Consider the following 18,283-nt stretch of genomic DNA (forward strand, 5'->3'; position numbering starts at 1 on the left):
TCACCTAGTGATGTTGTAGCAGATACTCATGAAATTCCTGAGACTACTGCTGAGAAACCAGATGTGGAGCAAAGTTTCAAGACAACGAAGCAAGTGGGAGTTGAGGTTGAGTTGCAAGAGAACTCACCTAGTGATGTTGTAGCAGATACTCATGAAATTCCTGAGACTACTGCTGAGAAACCAGATGTGGAGCAAAGTTTCAAGACAACGAAGCAAGTGGGAGTTGAGGTTGAGTTGCAAGAGAACTCACCTAGTGATGTTGTAGCAGATACTCATGAAATTCCTGAGACTACTGCTGAGAAACCAGATGTGGAGCAAAGTTTCAAGACAACGAAGCAAGTGGGAGTTGAGGTTGAGTTGCGGAAAAAATCACCTAGTGATGTTGTAGCAGATACTCAAGAAACTTCTGAGACTGTTGCAGAGGAACCAGCGGTAGAACAAGTGACACCTGAACCGGTGTTGAGAAGATCATCCAGTACTATCAGAGTACCAGATATGTATATACCTTCACTACACTATCTGTTGCTGAGGAAAGAAAACCAGAGCCCTTTGATGAGGCCCTATAATTGGAGGATACAACCAAGTGAAAGCAAACCATGGATGATGAGATGTCTAGGCTTCAAAAATGCGTTGTACTGAGGCTGAGTACGTGGCAATAAGTGAAGTTGAAAAGAAGACGATATGGATGATTGACTATCTAGAAGAATTGGGCAAGAAGAAGCACGAAAAGATTTTTTTACAGAGATAGTCAAAGTGCCATACAGTTGGTGAGAAACTCGGTTTATCATTACTGACAAAACATAGAAAGCGATACCATTTCATTTGCAAGTTAGTGAAAGATGGTGATGTGTTTGGAGAAGGTAGAGGGTGCAAAGAACCCAACAAACATGTTGACAAAATGTATTAATGTTGGAATATTGAGGTTGTGCAAAACCTCAATTGGTATGGTGCCATGATGCTCATGGTCGTTTAAGAATGAAATTCTTGGTTGAATCAGTGTGGAAAAATTGTTAGAGTATGAAACCTCATGCTTATTTATAGCTCAGTCAACGGGTATAAAGCTATATATGGCAAATGACATATAATAAATTGTCATAAATAGTAAATATATAAAGTTATATATGGCAAATGACATATAATAAATTGTCATAAATATAAATAGATATGTATAGTAAAAAGCTATATATGGTAGATAGTTATATACAGTAAATAGATATATATCTGGTAAGTTATATAGTAAGCTAAACCATATATATATATATATCTACTCCCACATCCTTTTGAAAATGTACTCTCTATATTCTTTACATTCTTTAGCTAGAGGTTTCCTTGCATTTTCTCTATCTTATTCTTTGTGTTCATCTAAATCGAGTGTGTGCGTTGTTGTGCAATCCTAACACAAAATCATGCTATAGTTTTAAATGATAAGTCACATCATGTATGTGAAGTTAACTGAGTATTTCTTAAAATATTCAAATTATGTATTACTCCTTCACGATGCGGTCAATGTTGAAATGATTATGAAAGTTGAAATAGAATAGTAGTATGTATTGTTTTTCCCTAAGTAGTTTTATAGGTTACTTTTTATTTTCATACTCAAACCTTATGGTTTTATTTTAAAGATAGTTATTTCGGTTGGATGATGAAAGTCCGAATCAGTTAATTTAGGGAATGGTCATGGGTTTACAATGAAGGAATATTATCTCATCAAGGAATATTATCTCCATTGATGGTCATGAGTTTATAATCAAGGAATATTACGTGTGAGGCCTTTTGGGAAGCACGAAACAAAGTCATGAAAGCTTATGGTCAAAGGCATGCCTGTAATATGATCTAGATAAGAAATTTCAATTTCTAAACTCATACAGAAAATTCAATTAAGATCATAAAGGCGCGAGAGCAAAATCATGAACAGGCACTGATTTGGAATTTCTTCATTTTCAAACATTAATTGAAGTGAAGAAGACGAAGATTGATATTGATTACAAACTCAATGTTTCAAACAAAGCATAGAGAAGCACATAATGAGGTATTACATTGATTTCTTTCTTTACCTTTGAAATCATTGATTGAATGTCACTTTCAGAAGAAATCCGAAGAAGATGAAATCGGAAAGCAAGGGAAAAATCGAAAGCGATGAACAAAACTGAGACTGATTTCAAAAACCTGTGACGAATTCTGAAGAATCCAACGAGGAGTTTTCGCCGACCGATTCTTCTCCGTCGCCGATTTCATATTCCTGAAACAATCAGCGGATTGTAGATTGATTTTACATTGAAGCGGATGAATCCGAAGTTTTTGAAAAATCGAGAAATCGCTTCGAAATTAGGGATCGGAACTTACAGGAAACTGCGCATCGGCAAAAATCTTCTCTCGCTCCTTCTCTCTGAGACTCCGAATCGGAGAAATCCTCTGATCCAAATCATCCAAATCATCCAAAATCAGCAAACGAACAACAGATAAAACATAAGTAACCGGATCGAAACTTCAAACGCACAAAACAGAATGTTTACCATACAGTACAATCTGAGTTCCTTCAATCTGAACAACCGATCGACCTCCATCTCCAGATCTCTCTGCTCCTTACTTCTCTGCAACAACTCCTTCATTCGCAACTCCAAGATCATATCTCTTTCTTTCAACATCTGCTCCGTCCGCTCACGTTCCAATCTCAATCTCTCAAGCTTCCTCTTAACCGCATTGAGTTCATCCGCCAGAGACAAATCACAGGACTCGACACTCGCGGCCTTCGCGTGAATCGGCGGATGGTTCTCCTTGTTGGCATCGGCAGGGAGCGAGATCTGGATCCGTTCCGCCTTGGATTTGACGACTTTAGCGACAGCAGGTACAGGATTCGGGAGCGAGTTCTTCGGCTGGAGTGGGCGGCGGCCGGACTTGAGAGGAAGATCGTGAGGTGTGGCTAAGGGTTGGTGGAGAGCCTGCATATTGGTGGAGACGGAGAATTGGTGTGGAAGAGAAATGGAATCATAGAAAAGAGATGATTGGGAGAGAGGGCTTCTGGATGTATTGTGTTTGTGTTCGTAGTGTTTGAATTTGAAATTAGACTGGCGGCAACGGCTACTTTATTTAAAAATAATTTCTGTTCGTTGGATCACTTTAACTAGTTAAAGACAAAAACACCAGCGTGATCGATAGACATGTCTATTTTACCTGCAAGGCAGGAGAAGATTCTCGGGTTAAATGAAGAGGAAGTGGGGAACATTTTTTTCCTGTTAGATAAATAGGGTCGGGGACAGAATTATATTCCCGTCTCTGCCCCGCTCAATTCTCAAAATGTGCTGTAATATTAAATTTTGAATTTTTAAAACTTGCTTTGATTTATTAGATTTTTTTTATTATATTGAAAAATAAAAATTTTAAAATAACTCAGAGGAAATTCGATCCCTACAAGGTCTCGTGGGGAATCCCGACCCTGATCACGACAAAAATAAATGAAAAATTTCGTGTGGATGGAGATGAGAAAGATTTGTTTGAAAGGGAAAAAGAGAGAGAGTTTCATTTCCTGAGCTACTCTCGAGCCTCCTATAGTTTTTCCCTACTCTCGAGCCTCCTGTAGCTTTTCCCGTCCACCCTTCATCGAGGGGTGGTTGTGTGTAGGGAATGTTACAAAAAAAAAAAAGAAAGTTTAAAGTTTATAAAGCTATAATTATTAATTTGAGAATTTAATTCATACCACCTAAACTTTAGGGTATAATTAATATATGTTATTAAAATATGTAATATATACTCAAAAAAGAGAATATTCTCTGTTCATTAGCAGCTGAAAATCACATTTAAATAATCACAAGAGATTATTAAAAAAAAAATGTCACATTCAATCAATTTAATATAATTAAATTCAAATTAAAGAAAGTGTAGGGTAAAAAAACAAAAAGAAAATTACTTTTTACTTTTTTTATTTTTTACCAGTCTCTTTTCACTGTTCCCTTCCATGGTTTCATTGCATTTTTAGGTTCATACATCTTTTTTATTTATTCTTATTCCTTTAAATATTTTATTTTAATTCTTAAACTTTACGCTATGGATCATTTAATATAAATCTAATGCGACAAGCCGAAGATTCTCTAACATAATTTATGAAAAAAATTGCAAAATATGTTTTTGCTCGAGTAGTTGTATGTATCTACGCCCTCAGACTTTCAATTTAATCGATCAGTTTCTAAACTTGTAAGGTTTTCGATAAGGTCATTGAATGAATTATCCACGAACCTTTCATAAATGTTCCAAAACTACCATTGAAATAGAATTCCGTTAGAATTTTGGATGGAAATCATGTCCTGAAATGGGAGTGATAGTGACATGAAATGATGTGGGTGTTTGGGTCTTAATTTTTGTTCTAGGTCACTGTCGTACCGTTTCAACTTTTAATTGATATCCAACATTCTAACAAATTTCTACTTCAGGAATATTGCAAAAAGAACAAATGTATTTTTTAAATAATAGCTCGACATTATTAACCTGCTTAAAGCGTATGCCCTCACGGGAAATGGTTTCATGAACTTGAGAATCAACTTGTAAAGGACAGATGTTTCGGTAAAGATATCACTAGATACAAACTAAAAGCAATAAATCTTCGTACATTTACAAAGATCACTTCACTTATGGGCTCAAAGGACGAAAAGAACAATCAAATGAACCAAGTTTGAGAGAATCAACGGCACCAACGTTGAAAGTGTATCCACGCATCTAACCGAGGAATATTGAAGTAGATAAGAAATTAGCAACAAGTAACAATTCTAGAATCTAGAGCTTTCTAGAGTACATGGGTACCTCTCAAATATTCCGTCAACCAAGTGTAACTATTCTGTATTTGTGAGATCCCAAATAGACGGAAGAAATGAACGAGTGTCAGAGGGAGCTGCGCCCTGAAGAGGGCAAATTGTGAGATCTCAATCGATTGGAGAGGAGAACGAAACATCATTTATAAGGGTGTGGAGACTTCTCTAACAGAGGTGTTAACCTTGAGGGGAAGCCTGAAAGGAGAAAGTCCAAAGATGACTATATCTGTAGGCTTGAGCTGTTACAAATAGTATCAAAGCCAGACACCGAGCAGTGTGCTAGAGAGGATGATGAGCTCCGAAGGAGAGTGGACACCAGGCAATGTGCCAGCAAGAACGGTGACTCCCGAAGAGAAGTGGATACCGAGCGGTGTGTGAGCGAGGACACTAGACCTCGAAAGGAGTGGATGGTGAGATCTCATAGCGATTGTAGAGAGGAAAATGAGTGTCAGTAACAGTTGCTGGCCCTAATGAGGTGGATTATGAGATCCCATGTATGTTGGAGAGGGGGAGGAAGCATTCTTTATGAAGCTCGAAATTTTCTTTCGGGCATTTGGACCATCGACCCATTTTTTCTGAACCATTCCCATTTCTACTAGCTAAATTCCCTTCGATGTCGTCTAAATTTGCAACGCTCCGACTAGGGCCGATGTCGGAAAGACTTCGCGCACCGTGAAACCTTAACGGTGACCGGAAAGTTCGAACAATCGGAGTCGATGAAAGTTCGAACAATTGTACTATCCATTCGTTTCATTAGTTTTCTAAACAAAAACCAGAGATGCAAAAAGAGAAAAAGGAACCCCAAACGGACCCACTTACCCTCATCTCAGCGCTAAAGATTTTGGAACTCACAAGTGGATAAAGTCGATAAAGCCACGCGGCCTCAGTGCAGCCACTGCCCCACGCCACTCTCGCACTCTGTAAGATGATGCCGCGCAACGCCCTCCCATCGCGACACCCATTTACTCGATATCACGCCAATGGCCTCTCTCATCTTCCCATTTGCAATTTCCCTCCAACAAACCCACCAAACCCGATTCTCTCCTCTGAAACCCATTCTTCCAACAGAAATCCCCCTCTTCGCCGGAACTTTCAGGCCCAAACCGCCGGCGGGCAAGTGCCGAGCATCATTCTTCGGCGACATCTCCGACGATCTCCTCAATAACCTAGACGGCCCACTGCGAGTCGATCAACTTCCAGTTTTGCAATCTGGGTATGTTCAATTTCAACGATTCTCTGGGGAATTGAGCGATTTGCAGAAATGGGGTTTCATTGTTTTTGCTGGGTTCATTTGGGTTTATCTCACTGCTCGACCAGGGGTTCTGTTTGGCGCCATTGATACGTACCTTCTGGCTCCTCTGCAGCTGGGGCTGTATAGTTTGATAGGAAGAAGAAACTTGAAGAGCTCTGACTTTGTGATTGGCTCAAAACTAGGAGAGGGTTCGTTCGGAGTTGTTTATTCGGGTGCATTTCTTCCGAAGAATGTGAAGATTGAAAACCGAACGAGCAAAGTTTTGGAGTTGGATGGGAAGGACAAAGTGATTCTTAAGAAGGTAACGCTCTATGCAATGATTTTCTGTGGCTGTTTCCTTCGATTACGTTTTACTCTTCAAAATTCATCTATGGATTACGATATCGGTCGAGCGGGTCTCACTTTGATTAGCTGCACTGTTTCTAGAGAAGACATCTTTGCACGCTTTCATATAGAGAGGTCGATAATAAACCTTATTCGATTACATTTTACTGTTCAAAATTCATCTATGAATTTCCGAAACTGGAGTTGGTTACACACAAATCCACTTTTCTTCGATATTCGAGTCGAGTTGGTCTCTTTTTGAGCCTATAGGAGAAGGTATCTTTGCATGCTTTCATACAGAGAGGTTGATTTATTCGATTACGTTTTACTCTTCAAAATTCATCTATAGATTCCCGGAGATGGGTTGGTTACACACAAATCCACTTTTCTTCGATATCCGAGTCGAGCTAGTCTCACTTTGATTAGTTGGGCTCTTTTTGAGCCTACAAGAGAAGGTATCTACGCTTTCACATAGAGAGGTCGATAATAGACCTTATTCGATTACGTTTTACTCTACCAAATTCATCAATAGATTCCCAGAGCTAGAGTTAGTTACACATAAATCCACCTTTCTTCGATATTCGAGTCGAGTTGGTCTCTTTTTGAGCCTATAGGATAAGACATCTTTGCACGCTTTCATATAGAGAGGTCGATAATAGACCTTATTCGATTACGTTTTACTCTTCAAAATTCATCTATGGATTCCCAGAGCTGGAGTTGGTTACACAAATCCACTTTTCTTCGATATTCGAGTCGAGCTGGTCTCACTTTGATTAGTTGTACTGTTTCTAAGCCTATAGGTGAAGGCATCTTTGAACGCTTTCATATAGAGAGGTCGATAATAAACCTTATTCGATTACGTTTTACGCTTCAAAATTCATCTATGGATTCCCGTAGCGGGAATCGGTTACGCTGTTTGATGGCTATTTACAGATTAAAGTTGGTGTTAAAGGAGCTGAAAAATTTGGGGAATATGAAGAGTGGTTTAACTACAGGCTTTCAAGAGCAGCGCCTGAAACTTGTGCTGAGTTTCTTGGCAGTTTTGTAGCTGATAGAGAAAACAGGCAATTCTCTGCAGGAGGAAAATGGCTCGTTTGGAAATTTGAGGTACTTGAGTTTGGTATCATTTTTTAGAACACTTTATTCATTTGCTATCTTATCATCCAATAATGTGCACTTCTGGCCATTCATCTTGAGTATCAATTCAAGTTATATGCAATGGAGAGGTAGCGACGTAGAAAGCTTTTGAACTCGAGATTTATCAGTAACATTTTGTGAAAAATTTAGGCTCTGTTTGATAATGATTTCGTTCTTTGGCTTCTGAGCTTTGAAATTTATGTTTGTTTTCTCTAAACTGTGTGGTGTGTTAGATGATGCACCATCCTCCTTGGTCGCATCATGATACTCGTCTAGGCCCTTGCGTGGCTGGATGGGCGCCACTTGAGGTTGCTGCTTCTCTTGTTGCAACGTGAGGGTCACAACCTACTCTCTTTCATAGTTAGGTTGTGACATTGGGCCCCCAAGGGGGTGGATTGTGAAATCCCACATTGGTTGGAGAGGGAGCGAAACATTCCTTATAAGGGTGTGGAAACCCCTCCCTAGTAGGCGCGTTTTAAAACCATGAGGCTGACGGCGATATGTAATGACTCAAAGCGGACAATATCTGCTAGTGGTGGGCTTGAGCTATTGCAAATGGTACTAGAGCCAGACACTAGGTAGTGTGCCAGCGAGGACGCTGGTCCCCAAAGAGGGTGGATTTGAGATTCCACATCAATTGGAGAGGGAACGAAACATTCCTTATAAGGGTGTGGAAGCCTCTCCTTAATAGACGTGTTTTAAAACCGTGAGGCTGACAGTGATATGTCATGACTCAAAGCGGACAATATCTACAAGTGGTGGGCTTGAGCTATTATATATGGTACCAGAGCCAGACATTGGGCAGTGTGCCAGCAAGGATGCTGGTCTACGAAGATGGTGGATTGTGAGATTCCACATCAATTGGAGAGGGAACGAAACATTCCTTATAAGGGTGTGGAAACTTGTCCTTAATAGACGTATTTTAAAACCGTGAGCTTGGGTTATTACAAGTGGTATCAGAGCCAGACACCGGGTGGTGTGCCAGTGAGGACTCTGGACCCTCAAGGGGGGTGGATTGTGAGATCCCATATCGGTTGGAGAGGAAAACGAAATATTCCTTATTAGGGTGTAGAAACCTCTCCCTACTAGACGCGTTTTAAAACTGTGAGACTGACGATGATACATAACGGGTCAAAGCGGATAATATCTACTGGCGGTGGGGTTGGAGGCAGCTTCCAAAACAGTATGTTTAATCTCAAGGATGTTTTATATGCAGGGAGATCAGACTCTTGGAGATTACATGAAAGATAGAAGCTTCCCCCTAAACTTGGAAACGCTAATGTTCCGACGTGTCTTACAAGGCATGAACTCGATCGAAAGAAATGCATTGATAATCAAGCAAATACTCCGCCAAATCATCACATCATTGAAGAAGATCCATGACACGGGCATCGTTCACAGGGACGTAAAGCCAGCAAACTTAGTAGTAACCAAGAAAGGACAGATAAAGATTATAGATTTCGGGGCAGCCACCGATCTCCGAATCGGCAAGAACTACATACCGAACCTTGCTTTGCTGGATCCTGACTACTGTCCTCCCGAGCTTTACGTGATGCCCGAAGAAACACCTAGCCCTCCTCCAGCTCCCATTGCTGCACTTCTTTCTCCTATTCTCTGGCAGGTAAGCTGATCTCCATGGATCTTTTCTTAATGCTCAAAGTTTGGGGTTCTGATGCTTATTAGAAATGATGTGTCTTTGTTGCTAAGTTCTGTTTGAGTTTAGCTTATTCATCTATAAAATGATCCATGCTGTTCAAAGGCTGTCGTGGACTTCATGTAACGGTCCAAGCCCATCGTTAGCAGACATTGTCTTCTTTGGGCTTTTCCTTTCGGGGTTTCCCTCACGAGTTTTAAAACACGTCTGATAGGAAAAGGTTTCCACATCCTTATAGGTGTTTTGTTCTCCTCTCCAACCGATGTGGGATCTCACAATCCACCTCTCTTCAGGGCCCAACGTCCTCTTCCTGAGACCTCCCAATCAACTTCGGACCTAGCCTCTTTGTTGGCACATTGCCCAGTATCCAGCTCTGATACCATTTGTAACGGTCCAAACCCACTGCTAGCAAATATTGTCCTCTTTGGGCTTTTCCTTTTGGGGTTCCCCTCAAGGTTTTTAAAACACGTCCCCTAGGGAAAAGTTTCCACGTCCTTATAAAAAGTGTTTCGTTCTCCTCCCCAACCGATGTGAGATCTCACAATCCACCCCCCTTCGGGGTCTAGCGTCTTTGCTGGCACTCATTCTCGAGATTCCCCAATCCACTTCGAGGCCTAGCCTCCTTGCTGACACATTGCCCAGTGTCTAGCTCTGATACCATTTGTAACAGTCCAAGCCCACTATTAGCAGATATTGTCCTCTTTCCTTTTGGGTTCCCCTCAGCGTTTTTAAAACGCGTCCGCTAAACAAAGGTTTCCACACCCTTATCAAGGGTGTTTTGTTCTCCTCTCCAACCAATATGGGATCACACAATTCACCCCCCTTCGGGGCTAGTATCCTCGCTGGCACTCGCTCCCTTCTCCAATCGACGTGGGACTCCCCAATCCACTTCGAGGCCTAGCGTCCTTGTTGGCACATCGCCCGGTGCTGGCTCTGATACCATTTGTAACGGCCGAAGCCCACCCTTATCATATATTGTCCTTTTTGGACTTCCCCTTTCGAGCTTCCCCTCAAAGTTTTCAAAACGCGTCTAATAGAGAAAGGTTTCCACACCCTTATAAAGTGTGTTTCGTTCTCCTCTCTAACTAATGTGGGCTCTCGAACTTTTGTTATTGCAGCTGAACAGCCCTGATTTGTTCGACATGTATTCTGCTGGTATTGTGCTTATGCAAATGGCAGTACCAAGCTTGAGGAGCAGTGCTGGGTTGAAGAATTTCAATATGGAAATTAAGAACTATGGATATGACTTGAATGAATGGAGGGAGAGAACACGAACGAAGCCTGATTTGACGATACTCGATCTCGACTCGAGGAGAGGGTGGGATCTCGCAACGAAGCTCGTTTCGGAGAGAGGCTCACTTAGAAGGGGGCGTTTATCGGCTTCCGCTGCTCTGAGGCATCCTTATTTCTTGTTGGGGAGTGATCAAGCAGCAGCAGTTATTTCAAAACTAAACTTGGTCAAGAAATGAGGTTGTAAGTAGAAATATTATATATTCATTTGCAAGATTATAACCTTTAAACCAATGCCTTCCAATTGCTAAATTTTGACTTTTGAGAGAATCTCGACCAATATCAAACACATAGGTAGCTATTTTTCGGTTGGGTTGACTTTTCGAAAAAGTGAAAAAGTGAAATATCAAGTCAGTTCGTGAGTTGACATTTTTTTTGGTCAAATCGACTAATCCAAGAATAGGGTTATAACCCAACCTTATCCTACTTTTAAGATTATTACGAAGATTAAAATTATTGACACTTGTAACCAATGTTAGGTGTGCGTTGTTACTTTTGAATGACGAGATTTTAGTTATTAATATAACATGTATTAGAATATTTTCGGTAATTATTATTATTATTATTATGTAATTAATTTGATAAAAATTAATATAAAAATATTATTGAATGATATTTTAACGAGAAAAAAATATCATTTTGATATTTTCGATTAGTCTATCGTCAAATTTCACCCGTCTACTAATCTATATATTAAATAATTGACGATAAAATAATGACCGAACCCAAATTAGGTATTCATTAAAAAAAAATTAATGAATGCTTTGAAAGTTTGATAACCATTTAATGTTTCAATGTTTTGTTTTAATTTTAAAAATTATGTTTATTTTCTTGCAATTTCTTTGTAATTATTTGCATTTTTCTAAAAAATTATTTTAATTCTTAAACTAAACTTAAAAAATAAAAAATAATTTTTCAAAAAAATTTAATAATAGTTTATAATCTTAATTTTTAAAAATAAAAAACAAAAATTAATTAGTTAGCAAACTAACTCCTAATTCCGACTAAACGGTGCGTTGCATGTATTTAGCAGTATTGTTATTATTATTGTTATTTTTTTTGGTAACCAAAAAAAGATTTATTATTATTATTATTATTATTATTATTTTATGCTTCAAATTAAGATGGTTTGTGAAGTCATAGGTAATAATAATATAAAAAAAAATTAAATTAAGTATAAATATCGATATTTATACTTTTATCTCTAAAATAATCTTCAATTTTAAAAATATCAATAATACTCCCAAAATTTTTAAAAAAATCTAGAAAATATTTTAACCATAATACTCTATTAAAAAATGCTCTTAAACTTTAAAAAGTTTCAATAATCTCTTCATCTTTTTAAAAAATTAAAAAATATTTGTATCGTTGTAATATTTTAACTGTGACGATACATAACGGACTACAACAAACAATATTTGCTAGCGATGACTTAGGCTATTAGAAATAGTATTAGAGCCAGACATCAATCAGTGTGCTAGTGAGAACACTGGACGCCTCCAAAAGAGTGAATGGTAAGATCTCATATCGATAGGAGAAGAGAACGAATTCCCTGTTCTTTGAATTTGTTTACCATTCATAAATAAAAGAAAAATAAAATATATTTTCTTGATTTTATTTTATGATTTCGACGGTGTGTTTTGGATGTGAATTATCACAACTTTATTCCTTTGACTTTTATTTTGACTTTAGGATAATTTGACAGTCATTTATTAGTTTGGTTTAAATATATATAAGCCTAATCCTTTTTAATGGTTAATTAAAAATAAATAAATAAAATGAAAATAAATCTTAATATATTTAAATACATAAACTATTATTTATTTTTTCACACATTATTTTTAATATTGTTTAATATCTGTTAATAAAAAAAAATTCAATTTAAGACATCAAAAACAAAATATAAGCTTTTAAAAACTATATTCTTCAAATTTAAAAAAAAATTGACACGTATGAAAAAATAATAATAAAAAGACAAATTATTTCACCTACAAAAGGTGAGATTTTATCATTTTAAAATAAATAAATTAAAAAAAAAACTGATTTATCCACGTAAGCAGGGAATGGGAAGACAGGTGGAAGTGGGCCCCACCCACGTTGGTATTTAGAACTAAAAATACTAACAACTAAAAATAGCTGGCGCCTAATGGGCGTCACGACGCGCCGACTGTAAACCAAATCCAAACGCGTGTACCCTTTATTCCCATTAAAATTAATTTTAAAAAAATAATAATAAATAAAAAGAAAACGCGTAAAATCAGGCAATAAAAATATATATAATAGACCATTATTTGATTTATTCAACACAATTTTTATTAATATTATTTTTTAGTTTCATTTTGGCTTATCTTTCTCTAAATGTTTCTGACCGTCCGATTAAACTTCTCTCTCAGATCCACCGTCCATTGAGTCATAGCTTACCATCCACCACAAATTCAAACTTTTCCGCATATGCCATCAAACCCAACGACACCAGAGATATATTAGTTGGCCGCTCTTTGTTTCACAAAAGGCTATATACGTAATTTTGCCTTTTATCTTAAAAATATCCAAAATAATTAATATTTTATTTAATATTCCCTAAAAATAAATAAAATAAAAAATTTGAAAATAATAAATAAATAAAATACTAATAATATGTATTATTAAAATTGTGAAAGTTTAAGAGTATTTTTGAGACAAAATACAAAATTTACGAGTATTTTTAATAAATTGTAGTTTCGATTTTTTTTTTATTGTTATATTATTACAAAAAAATAAAATAAAATAAAATATTTTTAATCCTACACTGAGTATTTACGATATGGTGACTCGGTTAGTACAGTGAATTACATAACTTAAAAAGTGAAATTGAGTGTTGAGTCAAAATATGGATAAAACCCGTGGATTGGTATAACTATTTGGTCTGTGTTTTTTCTATTTCTTTTAGAACAAGACATTTTGTAGGAGCGAAAATCTGAAATTTTCATCCCGATAACTATTAAGGTATGTCCAGGTTAATTATGATTGCAATAAGATGAGACCAAATTGGTCAGGTTTAATACATACCTATCGTAATAAAATCCAAAATGTACAGAATGTTACTGTCTTTTAGTGAGATAGTTCATATCCACGATCCACAATTTGACCTAGGTCTAGGTCAAACAGGATATGACATTACTTGATTATGTTTAACTCAAGGATGCCTTTGCTTTCCACCTTCTATCATCGATAATTTAGCTCAGCCCGTCACGTCTTTCACAACATGACATCCAAACCTACTAAAGTACGACGTGATGCTCGAAAACTCTGTAATTGGATCATTAACATCTGCAACTCAACAATTTTTCTTAGTAAATAGAGTTCCTATTGTCACACTGTGTATGATTTTTTATACTTCAATAAAAATCTCTACTAAATTTCTCTTTCATTTCTTACCGAGCAAAGCAGCTCGAGCTACACAAACAAAAAAACGTGTTCTTACGGCTTATAAACACACACTTCATTTCTTCGATTTCAAATTGTGAATTTTTATTATTTTTATTTAAAATTTAAGTTTAATTATAGCACGGTAGAAATTAAATAATTGTTAGTATGTTATCGTAGTTGAATTATTCTCAAATTGGTCACAATAGCAATAGTTACCGTGAGTTGTCTCACCTAACCCAAAGAGGTAGTGGCAAAATCGTAGATAAGTTGAAAATCCAAGGGCGTTATTGTAGAACAATTGAAAAGCTGATTGAGTGAGACACTGAATATTGCGGCCCGCACCGAAGCTCTTGGCTGGCACCATCTTCTTCCCCATTTCCTACGGTTTCGGGTCTTTTACTTTTGGGCTTTCCACCATTGTTTCACAGTCATCTCTCTGCTTCTCCTTCCTCTTCAATCCGGTTCCTCGATCGCCACTCTCCAGGTAAGCTTTCTCCTCCAAATCCCTACTTTCTGGATCCATCGAAGGAGATAATTTGCTTTAGCTTTGTGTTTTTCCTTTGCTTGGATCTGATTCATCTTACATCCTTTTTGATTTTCACTTCATTGGCTTGTAATTTCTTGGATCGAACTCGTATGATGATTGATTGGTTGCTTGCTGATGCTGGAAGTTGGTGATTTACTTGTTCTGTTGATTTCTGTGTAGGAAATTTTGGATTCTTGTCAAGTTTAATCGGCTGTTGATGTTGTTCTGATCTAGAGAGGAAGAAGTTTTCGAGTTGACTCATGAAGGAAATTCATAAGTTCCATCTTGCATTTGCATTTGCATCGATCTCTGTTTTCGTTTGCTTGTTCTTCGATGTTCATGTGGTTTTAGCTGACAATTACGTTCCCCGGGATTTCATCCTCCTCGATTGTGGAGGGCCTTCGACTGCCAACGACGTCGATAATCGGAAATGGATGACCGATGACAAATCCAAGTTTATTCCGGCGAGGGGGAATAGCACCGTATCGAAAGCCGCTACCCAGGATCCTTCTGTTCCTGATATCCCTTTCATGACGGCTAGGGTTTTCAACTCTAATTTCACCTACAGCTTTCCTGTGGCCCCTAGTCGTTTATTCGTTCGTCTCTACTTTTACCCTTCTTCTTACAGTGGTCTTAATGCATCTGATGCTCTTTTCTCTGTCTCCACTCAATCCTATACCCTTCTTAAGAACTTCAGCGCTGCACAAACTGCCGAGGCTTTGAATTTTGCTTATATCATCAAGGAATACTCGATCTATGTTGAAGATGGATGGTTGAACTTGACTTTCGTTCCATCCTCCAGTCATCCAAAGGCCTATGCATTTGTGAATGGGATTGAGATTGTATCCATGGCTGATATTTACAGCGATACTTCTGGGACTCTTCTGGTTGTTGGCCCATCTACTCCATTCACTGTGGATAACACCACTGCGCTTGAGAATGTCTATCGGTTGAACGTCGGGGGCAATGATATTATGCCTTCCGGTGATACGGGAATGTATAGGTCTTGGTTTGATGACACACCATATTTGTATGGTGCAGCACAGGGAGTGACAATGACTACTGATCAGAACACGACGATTAATTATCCGCCGAGTATTCCTACTTATGTTGCGCCGGTTGATGTCTACTCCACTGCTAGAGCAATGGGACCTGATAACAATGTCAATTTGAATTATAACATGACATGGATATTGCCCGTTGACTCTGGGTTCTTTTACCTTGTTAGGCTCCATTTTTGTGAGGTTGCTGCAAATATCACAAAAGTCAACCAAAGAGTCTTTGACATTTACATCTTTAATCAAACTGCTATGGATGGTGCAGACGTGGTTGCCTGGGCTGGAAGTAACTATATTCCTGTGTACAAAGATTATGTGGTTTTCATTCCTAGTGGTGGAAGTCCACAGAAGGATTTATGGCTCGAACTGCATCCAGACAAGTCTATGGTCCCCAATTACTACGATTCAATCTTGAACGGAGTGGAGATATTCAAAGTCAGTGACTCAAATGCTAATCTTGCAGGGCCGAATCCTATTCCTGCGCCAAAACAGGAAATTATTGATCCATCATTAGCTAACCCAGCATCTTCTCATGGTAAATCGAAGAATAAGGCAGGGATCATTGCTGGAGTTGTTTGTGGAGTAGCTGCTTTAGCTCTGATCATTGGTTTCTTTGTTGTTGCTAAACGTCGCCGTGGACATGGGAAAGATTCTAGCTCGGTTGAAGGACCGTCTGGATGGCTCCCTCTTTCTCTCTATGGAAATTCCCATTCAGCTGGATCTGCTAAGACAAATACAACTGGAAGCTATACCTCCTCCCTGCCTTCCAACCTTTGCCGCCACTTCTCATTTTCTGAGATCAAGGCTGCCACAAGGGACTTTGATGAATCTTTACTACTTGGAGTGGGTGGTTTTGGAAAAGTTTATAAGGGAGTCATTGATGGTGGGACTACGGAAGTTGCCATTAAGCGTGGGAACCCTCTCTCCGAGCAAGGTGTGCATGAATTTCAGACCGAGATTGAAATGCTCTCTAAGCTTCGCCATCGCCACCTTGTGTCGTTGATTGGCTACTGCGAAGAGAATTGTGAAATGATCCTGGTTTATGATTGCATGGCTCATGGAACACTGCGAGAACATTTATACAAGACTCACAAGCCACCATTGTCTTGGAGGCAAAGGCTCGAAATATGCATTGGAGCTGCCCGTGGTCTGCATTATCTCCACACTGGTGCCAAGTATACAATTATTCACCGAGATGTGAAGACAACCAACATCCTTTTGGATGAAAAGTGGGTGGCAAAAGTATCTGATTTCGGGTTGTCAAAAACGGGTCCTACATTGGATCACACCCATGTTAGCACTGTAGTGAAAGGTAGTTTCGGATACTTGGATCCTGAATACTTTAGGCGACAGCAATTGACTGACAAATCAGATGTTTACTCCTTCGGAGTCGTTCTCTTTGAGGTCCTATGTGCTCGGCCAGCCTTGAACCCAACACTCCCCAAGGAGCAAGTGAGTTTAGCTGAATGGGCTGCACACTGCTACATCAAAGGCATTTTAGATCAGATAATCGACCCATTCCTTAAGGGGAAGATTGCATCGGAGTGTCTCAAGAAATTTGCAGAGACCGCAATGAAATGTGTGTCTGATCAGGGCATCGACAGGCCATCGATGGGCGACGTTCTCTGGAATCTAGAGTTCGCATTGCAGCTGCAGGAGAGTGCCGAAGAGAGTGGCAAGCTAGGCAGCGGGATGGACATAGAAGAAGGTCAGCTCGATGTAGTTTACAAAGGAAAGAAGGATCTAGATGCTTCCCCAGGCATTGATGGAAACATAACCGACTCGAGAAGCACCGGAATCAGTATGAGCATCGGAAGCCGAAGCCTTGCCAGTGAAGATTCGGACGGCTTGACGCCGAGTGCTGTATTCTCACAGATCATGAACCCAAAAGGTCGTTAACATCTGAAGGAGAGGCAGAACTCACTCAACTCTGTAAGGCCATAATACTTTCATAGTTTTGATTGATCAAAAGTACAATCAGAGGCTACGAATTGTTTCAATCCAAAGCAAAATATCGTTTATTATTCTGCCTGGTAGTATGAATTGTATGTATAAAGTATCGATAGAGATATCGGTATATTCAAACATATTTTTACTTCTTACTCACTTTCTTGTGTGGATTGATTTTTTTTTTCCCTTTGCCTGCACTGTTTCTTTATTATTGACTGCTTAAGTGTATTATTTTGTACTAATCTATGTCATTCTTTTAAATTTGTCTTTAACTTTTTTTTTTTAGTATCAATTCCATCTTTTTGTGAAATCCTACCATATCGATTAGGGGAGGGAACGAACCATTCTTTATAAGGTAGAAATCTCTTCCTAGTAAACGTGTTTGCGATACATTACGGGTCAAAACGGATAATAACCACTAATGGTAGGCATGACGTGTTACAAATGGTATTAGAGCCAGACATTGGGCAATGTGCTAGCGAGGACGCTAGGCTTTCAAGGAGAGTGGATTGTGAGATCTTACCTCAATTGGAGAGGGGAACGTATGGGTACCTCTCCCTACTAGATGTTTTTTAAAATCGTGAAAAAGATACAATACGTAACGGACTAAAACGGACAATATCTACTAACGATAGGTTTGAGCTGTATCATATTTTTTCAAACAAATTAGTGATATTGTGATTGAACACCATATTAGAGCTTAGAGCTGTTACATATTTATAAGTTTAAATGAAAACTTCGATATGAACACCATCAAAAGCTTGAAACTCAAGGACACAGTTATACGACCTATAAAACAGATCCCGAACGAGTAAAGGATCCATCCTTTTTTTTTTTTTTTTTTTTTTTTTTTTTTTTTTTTTTTTTTTTTTTTTTTTTTTTTTT

The 18,283-nt window shown here is 38.3% G+C and overlaps 3 protein-coding genes across 3 annotated transcripts; 2 read left to right on the plus strand and 1 right to left on the minus strand.

The window, feature by feature from the left end:
- Window positions 1-1,921: 1,921 nt before the first annotated feature.
- On the minus strand, window positions 1,922-3,032 carry LOC111453562 (high mobility group B protein 13-like). Its single transcript, XM_023094700.1, has 3 exons — window positions 2,514-3,032; window positions 2,344-2,412; window positions 1,922-2,239 (listed from the first exon to the last, which is right to left on the minus strand). The coding sequence occupies exons 1-3, from the start codon at window positions 2,943-2,945 to the stop codon at window positions 2,159-2,161; spliced, it is 582 nt and encodes a 193-aa protein (XP_022950468.1). The 5' UTR covers window positions 2,946-3,032; the 3' UTR covers window positions 1,922-2,158.
- A 2,673-nt stretch (window positions 3,033-5,705) lies between these two features.
- On the plus strand, window positions 5,706-10,823 carry LOC111453317 (serine/threonine-protein kinase STN8, chloroplastic). The gene is made up of 4 exons (XM_023094373.1): window positions 5,706-6,352; window positions 7,309-7,482; window positions 8,729-9,133; window positions 10,285-10,823. Exons 1-4 carry the CDS (start codon window positions 5,780-5,782, stop codon window positions 10,633-10,635), a joined length of 1,503 nt encoding a protein of 500 aa, XP_022950141.1. The 5' UTR covers window positions 5,706-5,779; the 3' UTR covers window positions 10,636-10,823.
- A 3,369-nt stretch (window positions 10,824-14,192) lies between these two features.
- LOC111453314 (receptor-like protein kinase FERONIA) lies at window positions 14,193-17,640 on the plus strand. Its single transcript, XM_023094368.1, has 2 exons — window positions 14,193-14,348; window positions 14,571-17,640. The coding sequence occupies exon 2, from the start codon at window positions 14,651-14,653 to the stop codon at window positions 17,345-17,347; it is 2,697 nt and encodes an 898-aa protein (XP_022950136.1). The 5' UTR covers window positions 14,193-14,348; window positions 14,571-14,650; the 3' UTR covers window positions 17,348-17,640.
- Window positions 17,641-18,283: the final 643 nt, after the last annotated feature.

Source organism: Cucurbita moschata, unplaced genomic scaffold (assembly GCF_002738365.1).
Source record: "Cucurbita moschata cultivar Rifu unplaced genomic scaffold, Cmos_1.0 Cmo_Scf00015, whole genome shotgun sequence".
NCBI classification, from domain to species: Eukaryota; Viridiplantae; Streptophyta; class Magnoliopsida; order Cucurbitales; family Cucurbitaceae; genus Cucurbita; species Cucurbita moschata.

Bases quoted from the DNA above. Each gene is read 5' to 3' on its own strand.
- LOC111453317 (XM_023094373.1), top strand. From the start codon at position 5,780: ATGGCCTCTCTCATCTTCCCATTTGCAATTTCCCTCCAACAAACCCAC. The intron at 6,353-7,308 runs GTAACGCTCTAT...GGCTATTTACAG, and splicing joins ACAAAGTGATTCTTAAGAAG to ATTAAAGTTGGTGTTAAAGG. The intron at 9,134-10,284 runs GTAAGCTGATCT...TTGTTATTGCAG, and splicing joins TTTCTCCTATTCTCTGGCAG to CTGAACAGCCCTGATTTGTT.
- LOC111453314 (XM_023094368.1), top strand. From the start codon at position 14,651: ATGAAGGAAATTCATAAGTTCCATCTTGCATTTGCATTTGCATCGATC.
- LOC111453562 (XM_023094700.1), bottom strand. From the start codon at position 2,945: ATGCAGGCTCTCCACCAACCCTTAGCCACACCTCACGATCTTCCTCTC. The intron at 2,413-2,513 runs GTAAACATTCTG...GATTTGGATCAG, and splicing joins AACTCAGATTGTACTGTATG to AGGATTTCTCCGATTCGGAG. The intron at 2,240-2,343 runs GTAAGTTCCGAT...TGATTGTTTCAG, and splicing joins TTGCCGATGCGCAGTTTCCT to GAATATGAAATCGGCGACGG.